The 22,318-nt window shown below is 39.2% G+C and overlaps 1 protein-coding gene across 1 annotated transcript in view; it reads right to left on the reverse strand.

The window, feature by feature from the left end:
• fbln7.S (fibulin 7 S homeolog) overlaps positions 1–22,318 on the reverse strand; it is a 50,241-nt gene that overhangs the window by 20,552 nt on the left and 7,371 nt on the right. Inside the window, exon 2 of the mRNA XM_018265126.2 lies at positions 2,122–2,281. Coding sequence (XP_018120615.1) covers positions 2,122–2,281 — 160 coding nt within the window. The remainder of the gene's footprint in view (positions 1–2,121; positions 2,282–22,318) is intronic.

Here is a 22,318-nt window from a genome sequence, read left to right on the forward strand (position 1 = left end):
GCCATATATAAATTTGGTTATGGCTAAGGCTGCAATTCATGATTAAACAAAACTATCTCACATATACATATACTGAATGCTACTTTACAGATTTGCCTCACACGGATCAGAACGTCTCGGCTACAGCCTCGCTTTACAGCTTTGTGACACTGTGAATGCATACTGCTGAAACCTTTAAAGGTTAAATTAACGAAATGTAAAAAATTAAATGCCTTTTAAATGGAAAGTCAACCCTAAAATGTGTCTAATAAAAGAAGACATAATTATAAGCAACTTTCCAAAAAAAAGATTTGCCTCACTTCGGGCCACTTTGGAAATCGAAATGCGAGTGCACTGGCGTTGGCGTTTTGTCATTATAGCAGGCAGCAGGCAGGAGGAAGGCAGTTCAGGGAGATTGCCAGGCGACTCAATCTCCCCGAATTAGCCCGTGTGCTTGAAGAGGATAGAAAGGGACAAAATCTGCTTTCAATAGCAATACATTTACAAATAACTTAAAAACCATAGAAAATTGTTATGAATGTATATTGCAAAGTTGCTTCGAATAATGTTGTCTTGGGTTGACATTCCTTTTAAAAAACACTGCTTAGAAGGCATGCACTGAATGTATTTAATTTTAAGGACAATTAGCTCGGCAACACCAGTGATTCCGGTTTAAGATAGAACAGTATAAAACGCTTGGTTCTTTGTGAATGAATTTGCTTGAAATACTATAAGTTTCTCTTTATGACATATTCAAATATAAATTTGCATTCACGCTTACTTTAGTTGTCACTAAAGATACTCTGTTGTCTTATACATATATCTATTGTGGTTTGGTCTGTGCAATACATACTCCATGTAAAAGGTACTTTAACTGGATTTCTGGAATTTAAGGGGAGAAGGAACATTTGACTATAGAGAATATGAGTGAGAATTACTTCTTTGGGGGTACTGGAAAAAGCAAGGTGAACTAAGTGAAAACACTTGGGAATCAGAGAATGTGTGAGCAATGAGTTATTTTCAGATCCTCTCCTCCCTTTATTTTGCAATAAAAGAGGTAGTAGCATGATTAGGAAGTCTTGTTTTCTAGGGAAACTACAATTGGAACATTTCTGTGTCTAGGATTTAACCGCCACTCCTCCAAGGTTCAATCAAAGGGTCAAGACTCAGTCATCCTACTAAGGGTTATGCAATTGGCTTTAAATTGTATGCCTTCTACAGTTCTTACTATATTGTGTATTTGTTGGTTTAGGTGGTATGTTTTGAGGGAAGCAACTGCAGATAGGAGAAGAGACAATAACAGAAAAAGAATCTTAGAAATAGAAGGTAAATGAATCAAAAGACTTCACACTTTAAAACCACAACAATGCTTGGAGTCTGAAACCTTAACTATGATACTGATGCTTTAGCCTTTGCCGTTGCCGTTTTTCAATATAAAATGTGCCAGAAGCATAGACATGTAAAGATAAGAGAATCCCATTGGTCTAGCTGTAATGATGTATGTATAAATATAATCAATGGGTATATTACTCCTGGAAGGGCATAAATCATGCAGTATAGGTATGGGATCTGTTATCCAGAAACCTATTATCCAGAATGCTCCGAATTATGGAAAGGACGTTGCCCATAGACTCTATTATAAAAAAATAATCAGATTTTTTTTTAATTACTCCCCTTTTCTCTGTAATGATAACAAAACAGTAGCTTGTACTTGATCCAAGCTAAGATACAATTAATCCTTATTGGAAGCAAAACCAGCCTATTGGGTTTATGTATTGTTATTGATTTTCTTGTAGAGTTGTGGTATGAAACCCAGGTCCTGGGCATTCTGGATAACAGGTCCCACACCTGTGCCAAGTACTTTATCAATTATTCCTCATTCATAGGTTGATCCAGTGCTTACCTTACTATTGAAATTTAGAGCTGAAGCCTTGTTCTAAAGAGATAGTGGCTGTAAAGGGCCAGAGTTACCAAAACCTATATCCCTCTCTGTACACATAATCTTAACATGACATTAGGCTGAGCATAGGCAAAATATGGCACTACGACACAGCTAGTGTGAGTAAGTAAGATGGCACCAATTGCCCATTCCAGCTTCTTGACTCTTGAATGTAAGTAGTAAAACCTAGCAAAAATTATTACCTGGTGGAAGGTCTGGGTTTGCTTTGTTTACTGTGTTCTGTAAGTTAGTCAGTCTGCTTTTCATGATGCGAATTCCTTCTGCAAAACGAGTCTCTTGGCCCTTTAAGAACTGCTGCATCTGGCGTATGGCATTCAGGAACTGCTGCTTGCTGAGACAGTCCTGTGATCAGCAAAACATCTGTTTTAGTATGACAAAGCTCTGATTTCTTTTTATACAACAAATGTTATTCCTTATAGTCTTAAACTAGACCAGAGCTGTCACCAAAATGTTTTCCTTCATCCCAGCTGGGTTCTCAAAAAAACATGCTGAAAAAAATGCTGAAGTAAGCATGTAATAAAATGTATCTCGTTAGACCACAACTGGGACATGGCAGTATAGCACAATATAACAACTCTTTGCAATGATATGTAGCTCAGTAAATGTAGTTTCTTGCACATAAATGGCAACATTCAATTCAGAGAGGAAAAGATTTATCAATTGAAAACTCACAGATGAGATTTAATTTGAGATGCAATTCAATTCAGAAAGAACTTATCTCATGGCAACTAGGGCCCACATTTAACATGCATTCTAATATACCACTTAGTAGACTGATGCACATTTCACATCTCCTTGTTCCCCATCCTTCCTATAGACGTTATGGTTCCCTTGTCTGCCCAGAAATACCTTGGTCCTCTCACTTTAAGACCTCTCACTTTAAGTTATATATCACTCAAAACATGCCCTTCATGTATCCCCATGTTCGGGCATCCTCGGTCTTGCACTCTTTGTTCTTAATGACAGCCAGCACTAGTCAGCATCTGTTTCTCTGACATACAGTAAGTGCCTTAAAGCCCAGCCAACCAAGATCGAATATTGATGTATAATAGTATGCAGTTAGTGTTACAGTTATGCTGTAAAAAAAATAAAACTGCTCCTCTTCACGCTTCACCTAAACTTCTCTAAACCTACCACCATAGTCTTGAACTGCCTTTTTAATATCAATATTCCTTCCATAACAGTATGCCCATGTGCATTTCTGTTCTGCTATAAATAAACAATGGAAAAGTAGAGACCATGGTGTACTAGAGTCATCAATATGGCTTTTTCATTATCACCATCACTTAATGGCATCTGGAGATATGCCTTTTCCTTTACAAGTTCTTATTGTGCATATGAGGGACATATGAGGATCCTTTTACTTGGGCAATGCCTCAACGGGTCGCTTCTTGATCTATGGTAAACATTAAAAGACTGGATTCAAGTGATTGGATATGCTGCCTGTGTATTGTGGCCACAAATCAACAATGCTACAATTTGGGATTTGCAGCAAAATATACAGTAGGTGAAGTAGGAAGTACTTCTGGTCACATTGCACTTCTTTGTAAATAAGCCCATTTAAGGATATGATTGGTCATTTATATAGTGGCGTAACTACCAGGGGTGCAGGGGGTGCGATTGCACCCGGGTCCACACCCTGTTGGGGCCCACAGAGCCATAATAATTTTTATAGGACGGCCCGACAGGGGGGCCCCGGTGCCCATCCTGTACCAGGGCCTGCCGGCGAGTAGTTACGCCACTGCATTTATATATACATAAAGATGGTGCAGTGTTCTTGGTAGAGCATCAAGGCTTTTGTAGCTGCTGACTAGCACTGTGCACTCATCTTTTTCAACACTTGTTTTACATATCTGCTCCAATAAAGTTCTTCTGGCTGGGTTTTCATTTGGAGGGGTTGAACTTGATGGACTTTGTCTTTTTTCAACCCAATTTAACTATGTAACTATGTAACTATATTGTTGATTCCCAGCTGCCGTCAGCTTTATAGGTCATATACATCCCAGGGGTTCCAGGGCCCCCAAAAAGAAACAATACAGCAATTATGATTATTATCAGTTTATAATTCAGTCATTTCAAAGTAAATATAAATCGAAGTTACTAGCACCACTGGGTTTAAACAATGATGGGGTTATGTACAGCATTGGACTGGGGGGAGTCTGGATCCACCAGAGCCACTGCATCAAAGGCCCCACAAACACCCTCAGGCCCCCTCCATCCCGTCACCTCGACAGGCCCCATGCACCTGTGTCAGTGCATACCTGGGAGGTTAGGGAGCGCTAAAGGTCAGGAGGCCTCAGGGAGCAGGTTTGTGCAACCAACATCTAGGGGCAGATTTATCAAGGGTCGAATTTTGAGTTCATGCAAGTTTTTTAAAACTCCCTAGAAAATTTGACCGATCGAAATTTATTATAAAGATCGAATTTTTAAAACTATTTAAAGGTAAATAGGATCGACCCGAAAACTTTTAAAAACTTGATTGGAGTTTTTCTCTTTTTTACCTTGAATGTCAGGAAGGCTGCAAACAACTCCAAATTGATCCATGGACATCTCCCATTAACTAAACAGAAATTCGGCAGGTTCTAAGTGGCGAATAGTTGAGTCCAGGCCAGAGTATAATAAATCCTGAAAATCTTAAAAAAACTGAAATAGATTTGAGTAACTCCCTAGTCGAATTTGACAGTTTTGACCATAAAAATTTTCAAAAATTCGAATAGCGAATTTTCAATTTGACCCTTGATAAATCTGCCCCCTAGAGTAGGAAAGGCAAAGCTAATCAGATTGTCAGACTTATACTAAGTTTATACTTGAATGGTATTATTTAACCCTACAATGTAAGGCTAGAAAAACTTATAGGAGTGGTTCACCTTTAAGTTAACTTTTACTATGTAATAGAATGGCAAATTCTAAACAACTTTTCAACTGGCCTTCATTTTTTTAATAGTTTTTGCTTTTTATTTCCTTTCTCTTCTGACTCTTTCCAGCATTCAAATGTGGGTCACTGACCCCACCTAAAACACATGCTCTGCAAGGGTACATAGTGTCTTATTCGAATCAACGCATGGTTGCTAGGGTAATTTGGCACCTACCAACAGATCACAGATATTTCTGCAGAATAAAAAGATAAATTATAAAAAAAATTAAAAATGAGAACAGATTATCTCAGAATATCACTCTCTAAATCCTACTAAAAGTTAATTTAAAGGTGAACAACTCTTTTAACTGCAGTCTGATGTTTCAGCAGGCATCTTGTTTTCTTGACTGCATGGTTTACGCTTACAACTATCAGTCCTGTGATGTTTAGTAAGTAGCCGGCAGTTATCCAAAATTGTGATCCAAGGTTCTCATGCAATATTAATGTGTGAAGCAATATTTACAGAGTCCTGCCATGCGTCCCTTGGCGAAACTTTACAGCCAATTTCGCTGAATGATTTGAAAGTGTCATAATGGTCAGTAAGAGAGGAATAACACCACATAGTGAAGAAGGGATTTGAGCTTCATGGAGTGAATAAGCAAACATATTTTATTTTTTTATTACTAAGAGAAAGTTCCAAGAACTTTAAACTTCCCCAAGGTCACATAAAACTCACAGCCTTAATGTGACTTTTTAAGAAAATCAAGTTCCGCTGCAGAAGAGCTTGTAAAACCCTCAGGCTCACAGGAAAAAGAGCCTCAATCAACAGAACCAACAGAAAAGCTTAATTTACTGAACAAGACTGGCTGCCATTTTTAAATGACTGCCAATGTATTGGAGAGTGTTGGGTGATACAAATGAAAAAGAGAATGATGTCAAATTAAGGATATTGTTTCAGACTTTAAAGGGAAAATTTACTTTTACAATGTCAACGTTACAAAGTCTTTATTATTTATTTTTTTTTTACAGTTTTTGAATGATTTGCCTTATTATTCTGACTCTTTCAGGCTTTCAAATGGGGGTCGCTGACCAAATCTAAAAAACACATGCTCTGTAAGGCTACAAATGTATTGTTATTGCAATTTTTTGTTACTCGTGTTTCTATTCAGACACCCTCGATTTATATTCCAGTCTATTCAAATCAATGCATGAAATTGCTGAAATTGCAAACTGGAGAGCCGCTAAATAAAAAGATATATAACTAAAAAAAAATCACAAATAATAAAAAATGAAAACCAATTGCAAATTGTGTCGGAATATCACTCTCTACATCATACTAACATTAACTCCAAGGGGAACACCCCCTTTAAAACAATCATGGTGGTAAATGATATGTGTACCATTAGCTGTATTTTCCTAAACCACAAGGTCAAATAAGCCACTAATCCTTGTCATATTTATCATGCTATGTGCCACTCCTCACTGGATACATTTTTAGTACATTTTTGGCTCTGTTACAAATGACCCAAGCAAGTAGATGGCTGAATGCTATCTGAAGAGAGTTTTGGGATGGCTGAACTTGATGGGCTTGCAGCTTCATGCTGAATAAGATGTATGAAAGTGTAGACAGATTTAATATGAAAGAAGTGGCAGATATTTATTTATGGATCATTATATTAGTTAAGGATTTACTACAATTAGCCCAATCAGCCTTCCAGGTAGGTGCTGCTGCCACACTGCTTACTTGTAAAGTGATTGAACATTGACCAGCTCTTCCAAGGACATGTCCTTCATTCTGCACAAATCACAGATGACTGAAGAGGGTCGTCCAGATTAACAGAAGGCAGGTTGTGGGATAATACATATGGGACGGCACACATCAGCCCTAGGGAATTTTACTTACCGGTAAGTTTTAACATTAAGGGGCAGATTTATCAAGGGTTGAATTTCAAAGTGTAAAATACTTTGAAATTCGACCATCGAATTGAATCCTACGAAATTCGAATTCGTAGGATTTTTAGCATCGTACGATCATACTTTGAATCATACGATTCGAAAAATTTCATCGTATTTTCCTTCGAATGCTCTGGAAGGTCCCCATAGGCTAACATAGCACTTCGGCAGGTTTAAGTTGGCAAAGTATTGAAGTCGAAGTTTTTTTAAAGAGACAGTACTTCGATTATCGAATGGTCAAATAGTCGAACGATTTTTACTTCGGATCGAAGTCGAAGTAAATTTGAAGTCGTAGTACCCTATTCGATGGTCAAAGTATTCAAAAAATTACTTCGAAATTCGAACTTTTTGTACTTGCACCTTAGTAAATCTGCCCCTAAGGGGCATATTTATACTTTTCTGAGTATTTTAATAAAAAAAAGTCTGCCCAAACTAAAATCCAAGATTAGAATTTATTTGTAATTTAAAAGGCACAATTTAATCCGATCAAGGACATACCTGTTTTCCCAACAATCAAAATAAGATAGGGACCTCTCCCATTGTCTTATATACAACCTTGGTTGGTCTGAGATGCCGGATTTTTGTATGTTGACTTTTTTCCATCCTTGGGGTATAATAAATCTCGAGTTTTCTTTACCACTAAAAATTCCGATTTTATAGTAAAAAAAAACCTAGATTTTTTCAAGTTTAACCCCCTAAATGATGGGTCTCCCATTGGTTGAGCTCCACACCTTCACAATATTTTCCTCTACAGTCTTTGTCATGTGTTTCATTTTGTTGGATACAAGTTGCATACTGTAAAGTTAGGTATGCACCAAATCAACTATTTTAGGATTAGGCAGAATCCCAAATCTTTCAAAATCTGATATATACTTTCCTCCCCCACTGGTTGCTGAGGCTTTCACGGCTGTAGATTGATATACAGGTAGGGGACCTGTTATCCAGAATGCTTGGGACCTTGACTTTCTGGATAAGTTATCTTTCCATAGTCCGCTAAAAAACATTAATTTATCTTAATAGGATTGATTTGTCTCCAATAAGGATCGATTATGTCTTAGTTGGGATCAAGTATAAGGTACAGTTTTATTATTACAGAGAAAAAGGAAATCATTTTTAAAAACTTTGATTATTTAGATAAAATGGAGTCTATGGGAGATGGCCATCCTGTACTTCGGAGCTTTCTGTCTAATGGGTTACTGGATTACAGATCCTATACCTGTATAGCAAACATATCTTTTGCTAAAATCCCTTTATAAATAGTTAAAGGAGAAGGAAAGGTTAAAACTAAGTAAGCCTTATCAGAAAGGTCCATCTAAATATACCAGTAAACCCCCAAAGTAATGTTGCTCTGAGTCCCCTGTCAAAAGAAATACTGCATTTCTTTCCTTCTATTGTGTACACATGGGCTTCTGTATCAGACTTCCTGCCTTCAGCTTAAACCTCATTGCCCTGGGCAAGTGCATGCTCAGTTTGCTCCTCTCTCCCCCACCCCTCCCTTCTCTACTGTAATCTGAGCCCAGAGCAGGGAGAGACTCAGGCAGGAAGTGATGTCACACCAAATTAATACTGCAGCTCCTATTCTAAACAAACAGAGAGTTTCTAGAGCTTTTACTCAGGTATGGTAAAACATTCTACAGAATAAATATAGCATTCTAGCTTGAACTATTGCAGCTAATCTATTGGCAATAAAATGCCTCCGTAGCTTTCCTTCTCCTTTAATACAGTAGGAGTAAAATTCCATGTCCATGTCATGCAATTCCAATACTATTTTACATTAGGCTTCTAAAGATCTGCATCATGGGGACTAGTGTAACTCTTTTTCTAGTAATTTACAGAATAGAGACTGATATAACAATGTTCCTAGTATGGAACAGGCAATGGTATAACTATTTTCTTCGTATTGTACAGAGAAAAGCAGGTCAATTCTGTAGCATAGGGACTGGCATAACTAGGTTTCTAGTACAGAACAGAGAATAGTAGGATCAGATCTAGAGCATGGAGAATGGTATGCCTAATAGCCATAGACGCACCGATAATATTGTACAAAAACATTTTGTGCAATATTCAGTGCATGTATGGTGGGAGACGAACCAACCAATATCAGCAGAAGACTTGGATATAGGTTGGCTGGAAGGAAAATTTTGATTGGTCGCCTTTGAAGGCACCTGAACATCAGCCATTGTTAGTGCTGAATCGTCAGATACAGGTAGAATTCTTTTTTTCTATTTGTATACTGTATCTGCCGATTCCACTCTACACGTGTATTGAAACAAACGATCTTTCTTGGAAAGATCTTTTCCAGGAAAGATCGTAAATGTTACGTCTATGGCCACCTTGAGACAGAGAAGAGTAAGGAGGTTAGTGGCAAAACCAGTAACATTAACCATTAGGTCAAGTGTAATACTGATGACTGCGTCAGTTATGATTATGACTGCATCTTGTACTCAAGGTAAATGGGCCTCAGGAAGGAGGAATAGTGGCTGAAAGTCAAAGTTCACTAATAAATACAGGTATGTAACAGAATAGTGCAAAACGAAAGCCCTAAAAGCAAAATGGCCTAATGCACAGAGGTGCAGTTCTTATGCAGTTCCAGACATATGTATGGCTAATCAGGCAAATTGCCCATAAGGAGCTAGACACCCAGTGTCCAACTGGGCCGGCGAGAAACCGGGAAACCTCTTGGGCCCCCACCAGCCCAGACCCGGTACTAGATTTTCCCCTATTTAAGCATTGAAAATGAAGCATCTAGAATATGTTGCTCGCTACCCATGGAGCACACTGCTTGCTGTTCATCTGAATCACTTCATTAACAGGCTTCTGAATGCAGATTAGTGTTGAGGGCAGAGTTTACCGCACAAGAAGCATGTAACAGATTCATGTTGTTGGCAGAAGGGAAAGCGGAAATAATTTACATTTTTTGCTCTGTATTATTAAGAAAAAATATTGCAAAATAGGTGAGAACATGTGCATGCTGTACAACATTTTTTATTTATAATCTGAAAATAGAATTACTGACTACAAACAACTCCGCCATTTTCACTTCCCACGATTGCCAAGTAAAGAAGTCCGAAAGTGTGCAATGTTTTTGTACATTATTCTGGTACAATAACGGATATTAGAATTTGCCATATAGATTCCGTAGAACCCTCATTTTTTTTGTTTTTCAAGGGATTAGAAAAAAATTGTGTAAAATCCAGGAAAAACTATTATTATATTATTATATTATTATATTGGTGGTACAGGTATGAGACCTGTTATCCAGAATGCTCCAGATAACAGATATTTGCGTTATTTGGATCTTCCTACCTTAAGTCCACTGAATAATCATTTAAACTTTAAATAAATCCAACAGTAAATCCAACTTTAAATAAATCCAACAGTTTTATTATTTTAGAGAAAAAGGAAAAACATTTTTAAAACCTGAAGTATTTGGTTAAAATGGAGTCTATGGGAGATGGCCTTCCCTTAATTCAGAGCTTTCTGGATAACGGGTTTCCAGATAATAGATCCCATACCTGTACCACAAAAGAACAAGAGTAAAATAAGGGACAATGTAAAATCATTTTATGTAAAATTGAGGTTTGGCTTTAGAAGATTAGTGCTTAGTGTAGTCACCAACTACCAAACAGAACCAGAATAGAACAGAAATTTGCAATTTGGGGGGCTAAGTGGTAGATGAGAATCAATGTTGATAAATGTAAAGTCATGCACCTGGGATGTAAAGATATCCAAGCCACTTATATCCTTAATGGGACTGCACTAGGCAAATTCATTATGGAAAAGGACCTTGGAGTCCTTGTAGATGATAAACTTGGCTGTAGCAAGCAATGGCAGTCAGCAGCATCAAGGGCAAATAAGGGGAGGGGGTCGTTCTTCCACGGTACAGAGCACGGGTAAGGCCCCATCTAGAATATTCTGTATAGTTTTGGTCTCCGGTGTTCAAATGGGACAATGGGATTGAAATAGAGAGGGTGTAGAGAAGGCCAACTAAGCTGCTAAAAGTTATGAAAAATCTTATTATGAGGAAAGAATGGCCAGGTAAGGGGTGATATGATAATAAATATATAAGGGGATCATATAATAATCTCTCTAATGCTTTATTTACCAGTAGGTCTTTCCAGCTAACACAAGGGCACCCATTCCGATTATAAGAAAGGAGGTTCTGTCCAAATATTCGGAATGGGTTTCTCTGAGGTGTTACCTCTGCGGCAAATTGCAAAGGCTTGTTTAGTAAAGTATTTCTACAGTTTTACCATTTGTTTCAAAATGTTTTACATTTTTTCAGTCTAGCCCAGGTTCCTTCAGATCCTGGTGGGTTTTGGTCATTTTGTTCCACCACAGCCATTACTCCTTTTTAACCAGGAACAGGGCCGGAACTAGGGTTAGGCAGAAGAGGCAGCTGCCTATGGTGCAATGCAGGGCCGGAACTAGGGGTAGGCAGAGTAGGCGCCTGCCTAGGGCGCAATCATAGGGGGCGCACTTTTAAGGGGAACATTTTTGTTTTTTTACAACTTTTACAACTTAATTTTTTATCTAATTGTTAGTATTTATTACACCCCCTGGCGGTATGCGATCCCTCTAGTAAAGCGGTAGTGGCAGCGCTCCCGAGTCCCCACCTCCCTCTTACTTCCTGACAACGGCGTCTCCTGCTGGCTGCTGCGCTTCTTCTTCCTAATGCGCTGTGTTGCCAATGCTGCAGGAAGCGGCGCGCAAACATCCGCGTCACACCACATTGGGCCCCAGAAAGAGCCAGAAAGCTGGGCTGATGCGGTGCGCTGTGTGTCGCCTGGCCTGGATTAAAGAGAGCTAGGTCTAGATGACTGCGGGGCTTATTTTCTGCTGACTCCTGGCACAGGTACAGATCGTCTGGGGCAATAATCTGCTGCTGGCTTCTGGCCTGGCACATATTTGAGGGGCAAATTTTTTGCTGGCTGGCACAGATACTAATTTGGGTCAATATTTAGCTGTTGGCTGGCACAGGTACAGACTTGGATGGCAATATTTTGGCTGCTGCTGTTGGCACAGGTACAGACTGGGGTGGCAATATTTTGGTTGCTGTTGGCACAGGTACAGATTTGGGGGCAATATTTTGACTGCTGCTGGCACAGGTACAGATTGGGGGCAATGTTTTGGCTGCTGCACTGGCACATAGATTTGGGGGCAATATTTTGTCTGCTAGTTGTCACAGATTTGGGGGCAATATTTTGACTACTGCTGGCACAGGCATAGATTTGGGGGCAATATTTTGGCTGCTGTTGGCACAGCTTTAGGGGCAATATTTTGGCTGTTGGCTGTTGGCTGGCACAGAGACTCATTTGTTGGCCAATATTTTGGCTGCGGGCTGGCACAAGTACAGATTTGGGGGCAATATTTTGGCTGTTGTTGGCACAGATTTGCGGGGCACAGGTACAAATTTGGGACCTATATCCACTTGTTTAGTGTACCTTATTTTTGTTTGTTAACATTACATATTTATATAAAGGGCAAGTTTCAATCATGAATGTGTTGTACGCCTTCTTTATTAAAAAGAGCATAATTGTAAGGCGGGAAAAGGTAATCCGGGGGGGGGCACTGATTTGAAGCCCTTGCCTAGGGTGCCAAACTACCTTGGCCCGGCCCTGGTGCAATGATTGGGGGCGCTGGGTAGTTACCTCTTCTGCTTACTCCAATACTGGATCTGGCACTAGACTTGCGGCCGACAATGCCCCTGCCGCGCATGCGTGCATGAAAGCTGTTGCCGCGCAAGCGTGAGGAATGATGTGCACATGAGCCCCGCTGCCCCGCATATGCGTGAGACGGAGATGGGGGGCGAGCTGGCCGGCTGGGCTGCCTAGGGCGACCGGCCGGCCAGGCCCGCCTCTGACCAGGAAATGCCCCATTCCACCCAGGGCTTTCCCCCTGTTAATTGCAGGGGTACGTTTGGATGAAAATTACTACAGTAAGTGAATAGGTGAAAGAGGGTTAAATTAGGGAGACTTATAAAATATGTGGGTAAGTTGACATGACCACGATAATGCACGTCACCAGCTGCTAACCCCCCCCCCTCATTCTGCTTGTCACTACCATTGCACCGATTCCCCAGCAGTCAGCTGGCTGGAGTTGCTGCAAAAGCCAAAATAGTGGCAGGAAGATGAGGAATGTGTTTAGCACCCCCCTCAGTTTTACCCTAGGCACGTGCTTCTTCTGCCCAACCCTAGTTTGACTATATTGGTGGCTGGTGACAAGGCCATCTGGTAAAGGCTATATTACATTATTACACACACACACATTGGGTTAACAAGGAGTTAAGAAAGTTATTGCAAATGCATTCTTACTATAACAAGTATGGGGCAGTCTTTATTTAATATTATCATTTTTTACACATATACAATAAGAAAGAATAGTCTGTATTGACTGGCCATTTCCGCTGCCCTTGTATATTTATATCTGCTTTAAATGTACATTATTTATTAATATAACAATACTTGTAGACACAGTGCTGTACAATTAAAGAATATATAGGTACAAAAATTATTAGTTTCAAGATTGTTACTTTTAAAGAGACCAAAGGAACTTTTTGCAAAAAAAAATGGTATTTCAAAGGAAAAGAAAGTCTTTCTCCAAAATTTTTATAATGGCCAAGAAGCATTTTTCCACAAATTAAAATTCTGCCAGACAAACAATTGAGCCTTTGTCAATTTGACTTGTTCTCTCTCTTTAACCGTGCCCTTATCATAAGGAGTAGAGAAGATGCCGATAGACATGATAATTGAGGGTTAGCCTATGATTAAGGGATCCACTCCTGAAACTGCATTTTTCAGCAGCCTGCCAATAAAGCTTTGTCCAGAAGTGCCGTCCATTTGTTGAGTTTGTTATATAGACATGATAATGTACAAACTAAAAAAGCAACACAAACTAGTGTAGGAACAAAGGACACAATGGGAGATTTATTTTAATGGCGTCAAATCTTGACTGGAGTCTTTAAAGTCGTTTCACTGCTGTGAAAGGAAAGATTCAGGCAAGACAGCCAAATAATGACTTGTGCAGGCTCAGAGGAAAGTGTGGTCTTGTATTTATCCCCAAAATATATTTCTAGACATAATTATACATGCTACAGACTCAAATTTTTACTTTTCAGTCACCCACATTTTTTCTGTTAATGTGGTGTCTGTTAGGTAAGTCAGTATTTAAATAATAAGATCAGTTAGTTAGAATTCCCAAAGTACAACGTGGAATTGATGGGCTATCACATTGATTTTGATATTGCTAAATACTAGTTCCATTGTTCTTACTATAGTTAGTAGCATTAAGAAATGTAACCAGAGAAGAGCAGAACATTAAAGGGCAAGCAAATGGGTGCATATATGTTAGGCAACCTTCAATCACTTTTTTTATTTATGAACTCATTCCATTGTTGGTTTCCAGTCAATTTTACCTGGATCTAGAGTCCTGCGTTGGTCCATTTTTTGGAACCCGTACCCGACCCGTATCCACAACCTGCAATCTGCAACCTGGACCCGCATTCTTACCCGCTTGGACCCACTACCCCACCCACAAGTACCTTATCCGCAACCCGGACCCGCGACCCGCTGACCATCAAGAATCAGGAAGTGCTGTCATTGTAAACCGGAAGTGACAACATTGGAAGTAGGCTTGATCAGGAAAAAAAGTAGTAAAACAGCAAGTGCTGTCATTGTAAACCGGAAGTGACATCATCGTAAGTAGACGTCATGAGAAAAAAGGAGTAAAAATCGATATTGAGAAGACCCGCGGCCCGACCCGCGACCCGCATCTATACCCGCACCCGGAACTTCTACCTGCAACCTGCAGGGTACCACAGGTTTTTGCGGTTAACCCTCTAGGGGTCTTTGTAGATAACACGTTGTCTAATTCTGGGCAGTGTCATTCTGTGGCTACTAAAGCAAATAAAGTTCTGTCTTGCATAAAAAAGGGCATTAACTCAAGGGATGAAAACATAATTATGCCTCTTTATAGGTCCCTGGTAAGGCCTCATCTGGAGTATGCAGTGCAGTTTTGGACTCCAGTCCTTAAGAGGGATATACATGAGCTGGAGAGAGTGCAGAGACGTGCAACTAAACTGGTTAGAGGGACGGAAGACTTAAATTATGAGGGTAGACTGTCAAGGTTGGGGTTGTTTTCTCTGGAAAAAAGGCGCTTGCGAGGGGACATGATTACACTTTAGAAGTACATTAGAGGACATTATAGACAAATAGCAGGGGACCTTTTTACCCATAAAGTGGATCACCGTACCAGAGGCCACCCCTTTAGACTAGAAGAAAAGAACTTTCATTTGAAGCAACGTAGGGGGTTCTTCACAGTCAGGACAGTGAGGTTGTGGAATGCACTGCCGGGTGATGTTGTGATGCTGATTCAGTTAATGCCTTTAAGAATGGCTTGGATGATTTTTTGGACAGACATAATATTAAAGGCTATTGTGATACTAAACTCTATAGTTAATATAGGTATGGGTATATAGAATTTTAATTAAAAGTAGGGAGGGGTGTGTGTATGGATGCTGGGTTTTCATTTGGAGGAGTTGAACTTGATGGACTTTGTCTTTTTTCAACCCAATTTAACTATGTAACTCTGTAACTATGTAACCTGCAGGTACCAGACCCACTGCAGGACTCTACCTGGATCCATTGCTAAGAACTCCACAAATAATACTTATGTTTTTTACTGTTTATAGTTATAAAATAATTAGGATTATGTTTACTCTTTAACCCACTACCCTTTTCATGTTTGTTTCCTTGCCTGGTTACTTTTTGCATGCTCCATTGGCCTCCTCATATATAATAAAAGTTTCTGCTGACCGCTCCTCAAATGTGTTGCACATATGAAAATGAATTCAGAGTGCGAGGGTAGGGTAAGAGAGAAGTAATTCCATTTATTGCAGGGAGCTGAAAGACAATAGGAACATTCTCTTAGTCCTGCACATGGGAACTGGTGCATCAAGTAAAAGTTCCTAAACTAAATAACATATATACTTCTATAAAAGCAATTCAGTATACAGGTCATATAACATTATGCTGTTTTAACAATACTGTTCTGGAAACACAAATAGCATAGCAATTCTATACATATCATAGTGTGGCTTTTATGAAACAGTATTCTTTATATGAGACAACATAAAGGATCTGTAATCAGCATAAACCACTGTGCAACATGTGCACTGATTCTGCAGGTGTAACTGTCTGTCTGCTTTAGTTCACTGCAGGCTGTGTGTGCTGTAGACAGTATTAAACTACTTTGCAGTGGCATATAAATGGTTTTCAACAAGTTTGTAAAACATTAAACTAAGGATTACTACCTGAAAGACAATAGGAACATTCTCTTAGTCCTGCACATGGGAACTGGTGCATCAAGTAAAAGTTCCTACCTTGGCTGTGCACATTAGTTCCCTCTGCAGTAGCAGGGCAGGAAGTGTTCCTGGAAAATGCAGTCTTACAGGAAACAAATATAAGTAAGTGCTGAACTTGTTTTATTGCACAAATTTTATTAGGGGGGTGCTTAACTTTATACCTCTTACAAATGCACATTGTGAATTCCTCAAATGCACATTTTTTCTTACTAGTCTTAATGCTAGCTTTTCTTTGCTGTGCTTATGTTTTTAAAGGACAACGAAACCCTAAAAATATACATGGCTAAAAAGGCAATATTTTATATACTGAACGTATTGCACTAGATTAAAGTTTCAGCTTGTCAATAGCAGCAAATGATCCAGGACTTCAAACTTGTCACAGGGGGCCACCATCTTTTAAAGTGTCTGAAACACTCACATGCTCAGTGGGCTCTGAGCAACTGGTAGCTTAAGCTTAGGGGTTGATGCAAATTTTCAAGCAGACAATGCAGTTTATCTGTAATATAAGATGATGCTACAGGGCTGATTATTAAATTCTGATGCTAATTGCACTGGTTTCTGTGCTGTAATGTAATGCGATGTAGTAATTATCTGTATTAATTACTAATCAGCCTTATATTGTGACATTTCTGTTCTATGTGTACTGTATATTGTGAGTAGGTCCCTAAGCTCAGTAAGTGACAGCAGCACAGAGCATGTGCAGTGAATCAGCAGAAAAGCCATGGGGAGCTACTGGGACATCTTTGGAGACACAGATATTTACTGCTAAAGGGTTGTCGTTGCCTTGGGCTGGTACAGAAGCCCAAAACATAATGTACAACATTTCTGGTCTACAATGGCGTAATTAGACAGTACTGGGCCCCACAGCAAATCATTTTTCAGGCCCCCAAAATGTCTAGAGGTTGACCTGTTTTATCAATATTTATTGAAATTGCATATGAATTAGGGCCTCATGGGGCCCCTATACATCCTGGGCCCCCCTGCAGCCGCAGGGTCTGCTTCCTCTATAGTTACGCCCCTGCTAGTCTATTTTGTTAGTTAAGCTTTAGTTCTCCTTTAAGAACCTTAGTCCCACCCCAGCATTCTACTGAAGTTGTGCTACATGTGTGTTGACAGTTGAAGCAGTGTGACAGCAACCACAAATTGTACAGATATACACATATTAAGTACAGGGCTCCAGATGCATCATGCATTCACAGACTCTCCTTTAAGCACCTTGTGAATGACATACAGATAAGAGGAATCAAAGGGGACACCATTATGCCACCCCTTACATGGCCGGTGCATCTTGCATGAAGTTTCTATATAAAGCCATGTGATTTTAAAACTTTTAAGGCTTTGCTCAAAGCACTTATCCTGGACGGCAGAGGAACAAAACACAATTATATTATAAATTGAGGAGGCTGAAGACCTCTAGGGATGTCAGTGCAACATTTGGAAGATGTAAAGGAAACTGGAATTATGTATTATTCTTGGAATGAATTAAGGAAAGAGCTGAAGCACAGCCCCAACGTAATTCTTTGCATGCACAATTTAACATTTTTATGTGCATATGACCTGCTCTCATATAATTACTCCTTCCCTTTGTACTTTCTCTGTTTGCTCTGCCTACACTACTCACCTTCCTGTACTGGGATTTAAATATCCCTGCGCTGTGCTGTTCATACCTTCTTGAGTTATTACCCCATGCAGGGATTGACTCAGCCAAGTTTCAGAACCATTAGAGCAAAACAGGGGTAATCAGAGAAACCTTTCAGTAACCTAAGGCAAGTCCTTTTATCTCTCTCCACCGACCTCTCTTCAATTTGTAACAGACATGGACAAAGGCCTAAAGTTGTAAAGGAATAAAAAAAAACTATGCTCTCCTTACCATTTAATATAGTATAGTCTACTTTGTTTTTGAGATTAGTTTTAACCTCTTAGGGGCAAATTCATCAAGAGTCGAATATCGAGGGTTAATTAACCCTCGATATTCGACTGGGAATGAAAATCCTTCAAATATCGAAGTCGAAGGATTTTGCGCAAATACTTCGATCGAACGATCGAAGGAATAATCGTTCGATCGAACGATTAAATCCTTCGAAACGAACGATTAGAAGGATTTTAATCCAACGATCGAAGGATTATCCTTCGACCAAAAAAAACTTAGCCAAGCCTATGGGGACCTTCCCCATAGTCTAACATTGGGTTCCGTAGCTTTTAGGTGGCGAACTAGGGGGTTGAAGTTTTTTCTTAAAGAGACAGTACTTCGACTATCGAATGATCGAATAGTTGAACGATTTTTAGTTCGAATCCTTCAATTCGAAGTCGCAGTCGAAGGTCGAAGTAGCCCATTCGATGGTCGAAGTAGCCAAAAAAACACTTCGAAATTCGAAGTATTTTTTCTTCTATTCCTTCACTCGAAGTTAATGAATTGGCCCCTTAATGTTAAAGCACAAGGGTTGTATCCCCCATATCATCCGACAGAGAAGTGCAAAAAATATAAAAAAAATATTTTGCAGAGCTCTGTAATATTTTTAAAATAAGTTTACTTCCCAAGTGAATTCCCAAATGTTTCCATATGACTGCTCTAGCAGAGGAACAAGGGCTCTTCTGTACAGATGATAATACACTGAAACTGAACATAGAAGATCTTTTTCATTAATGGCAGAACCCTCATTTTATGCAGTTGGAAGTCCTCTAGTACATATAAATGTTCTTTTAGAAATGATAAAATCCCTTTAACAGCCACACAAAGAATAAGAGACACCCTTAAAACTCAAAGGAACAGATGGTGAAATAAAGACTCTTTCAAAGGGTGCCAAAGCTTTGAATTAAGGAAAGGCTGTCTCCCATAGACTCCATTATAATCTAATAATCCAAATTTTTAAAAGTTATTTCCTTTTTCTCTGTGATAATCCAAAGTAATATATAATTAGTCCTTACTGGAGGCAAAACCAGCGTATTGTGTTTATTTAATGTTTACATGATTTTAGACTTAAAGTATGAAGATTTAAATTATGTAAAGATCCATTATCCCCAGGACCCAAACATTTTGGATAACAGGTCCCATACCTGTATTACTTTTTATTCATATACTATGTACTCATTCAGACCATTAGGCAATTTGATCCCTAGCAAATTCCACCTGGAGAGTTGCTGAACAAAAAGTGAAATAATTAAAAAATCACAAATAATAAAAAAGGAAGCCTGAGAATATCACACTCATACTAAAAGTTAACTCAAAGATGAACAACCCCTTTAAGATTTTCTGTTATGTTCTCAGGATCCACCAGATAACAGGTCAATAATTTCCAAGTATCGTTTTCTTAATACTTATAGAAAATTGCACAGATCTGCAATAAGCAACACATTAGCCTCTTTATGCCAAGAGTTGTTAGATATGCTTATAGAAATGTATGTTATTATACACAAGGGCAGGGCTCATGCACACCATTCATTAAAGGTACTTGACCCATAGTGGCTCCATGCAATTTCACATAGTTGCGTTTGGCACTGTCCCGCAAATACAACTATAGTGTAATCACTGGTCGAATAAACCCTTTAAATAAGGTTAATACCACTGTTACATACAGAGAGGACTTGTAGATTCACACTTAGAGGTACACATGGTCTTGCAGCTGAAAAGAAGAACAACTTTATTTACGTCACAAGTCCCCTGGTTATCATCAGTAAAACATGCCACTCGTCATGCCCCTTGCCAACCTCCCCACCGCTCTTCTAGCCAGGGGCTCTGTCCTATGTGGACTCCAGAGACAGGGGTCAACCTGGAGATACTAGGCTCTACATAACCTAGTTCCCTCTTTCTCTAGAGCCCTGTCTGACTAGGTACCACCAAGGCACTGGCCCCTTCCTTACTCATTAGAGCCTCATCTGCTCAGCTAACTGGCCTCTCACTATCTTTCACCAATTACAGTGAGCATTGTGAATTTTTATGGTGTAGTTTTTATTTATAAATTACACTATTTACACTGCAAATAATTCACTCTACCATGTAGAATTTCATTCCTGAACCAGCAAGTGTATTTTTTTCTTTTTTTTCTTTCATTTATAATATTGATGTGTAGGAAGCCATCTCAGGTCATGTGGTTTCAGAGCCAGCACTTTAGGATGGAACTACTTTCTGGCAGACTGTTGTTTATCCTACTCAATGTAACTGAATGTGTCGCAGTGGGACTTGGCTTTTTACTATTGCGTGCTGTTCTACCTAGCAGGTACAAAAAAGAGGGTTGTGGGTGCACTCCTAAGGCCATTTAAAAACATATTTAAATATAATAATCCCCTGTCTAAAAAAAGAAAAACAGGGTTTTTTGTTACAAGGTTATGATCATAAAATTGGTAAGCTGCCATACCACGTCAAGGTAAACCCCATACCCCTAACTTGTTTACCTGTGATCAAAATATAAAAGCTTGGTTTCACCTAGCAGCTGTTATCTTGTATCAGGAAGCTTTATCTGGTTACCAGCCCATTGTTCTTTTGTTAAGCTGCTGGGAGGGGGGAGGGAGGGGGTAATATCACTCCAACTTGCAGTACAGCAGTAAAGAGTGATTGAAGTTTATCAGAGCACAAGTCACACAACTGGGGGCAGCTGGGAAACTGACAATATGTCTAGCCCCATGTCAGATTTCAAAATTAAAAAAAATCAGTTTGCTCATTTGAGAAACAGATTTCAGTGCAGAATTCTGCTGGAGCAGCACTATTAACTGATGCATTTTGAAAAAAACTTGTTTTCCCATGACAATATCCCTTTAACCTATCACTATCTACCCTAACTCTTGACTGCCTATGGTACCTTATAGAGGTAACAAGTTTCAGGTTTCCTGTCATCATTCGCTCTTCTTCTTACACCATCCAAAGAGGAGGTGATACTTTTTTCTTTCCCTTATATAACTTCTCTCTAGAGATAACCCTCCAAGTGCCACCAAGGAGAACCAGAGTGACCATGTTTCATAGCAAACCAATCATGTATGTTTTTCATAAGTGTTTTCTTCACATTATGTCTAAATCCAAGTCGCAGATTATCTCATTTTATGTCTAGTACTGTTTGTCTTGTCATTTTTGGGTATGACAATATAAAAGAATATAAGCCTGAATAATTAGAATTATTTGTAGAATATGATTTCTTTTCTGTCGGAAAAAGATGCACTGTAGATTTTGTAATGATTTTGTGGGTTATTTGGGCGGTGGAATTCTTGGTGCATTTCAGACACGTGTTGCCTGCCAAACTTTTTTGTTTGTTTTTCTTAGTGAAAAATGTTGATATTTTAATGGCTGCTTTTCAGGAGCAGGAGGTGAGAAGGTTATATGCTACTGACAATAAACTTTGTATTTAAGTGCACGTTGCTCCTCAGCCAAGAAACGGCACTTATTAGTTCAGAGCAAGTAACACCAATCAATTGCCTGGCGGTATTGTCATTGCCAAAATAATAATAGGTTTTCTGCTTAGAATATCAAAGCAGTATTTTTGGCTATAGACCACTCTGTCGTATCAAACTCATGGCCCGCAAGCTCTTTCTCCAAGCACACTTAGTAACTGGTGGGCCACAAAGTTGACATCCCTGTTTGGCAGGCAATTCTCTGAATAGACATGAAAAGTTATTTATTATATTATATAACAGTTATTTAACCCAGTGGGTCGGTCGGACCTGCTGATCCAGACCCTCTTTTAATGCTGCTCACTGAACTCCCTCCCGAGCAGGAAAAAAATGTAGGTGGGCCGGAGGGGGGTTGACGCATAGGGGGGCCTGAGGTGTCTTCTGCGCTTCTTCTCCCCCATCCTGCCTTCAACTGCCTTCCTAACAATTAATATTATATAAAAAGGTGCCCAACAACTTTGAAACATTATACTCATATTTTTTCTTTTAAGAGTTACAGGTAATGGATCTATTATCAGTAATGCTTGGGTCCGGGGGGGTTCTCTGCTAAAAATCCCTTAAACATTAAATAAATCCGATATGATTGATTTGCCACCAATGTGGATGTGTGCAGCTTAGCTACAATCATGTACAAGGTACTGTTTTATTATTACAGAAAAAAAGGGGAATCATCGATAAAAATGTTAATTATTTGCTTAAAATAAAGTGTGTGGGTGATGGCCTTCCCATAACCTGGAGCTTTCTGGATAACAGGTTTCCGGATAAGGGATTCCATACATGCAATACCATGGAAACAATGTAAATGCATTCATAGGACTTTAATGGTTCCAAGTCA

Source organism: Xenopus laevis, chromosome 5S, assembly GCF_017654675.1.
Source record: "Xenopus laevis strain J_2021 chromosome 5S, Xenopus_laevis_v10.1, whole genome shotgun sequence".
Classification (NCBI taxonomy): Eukaryota; Metazoa; Chordata; class Amphibia; order Anura; family Pipidae; genus Xenopus; species Xenopus laevis.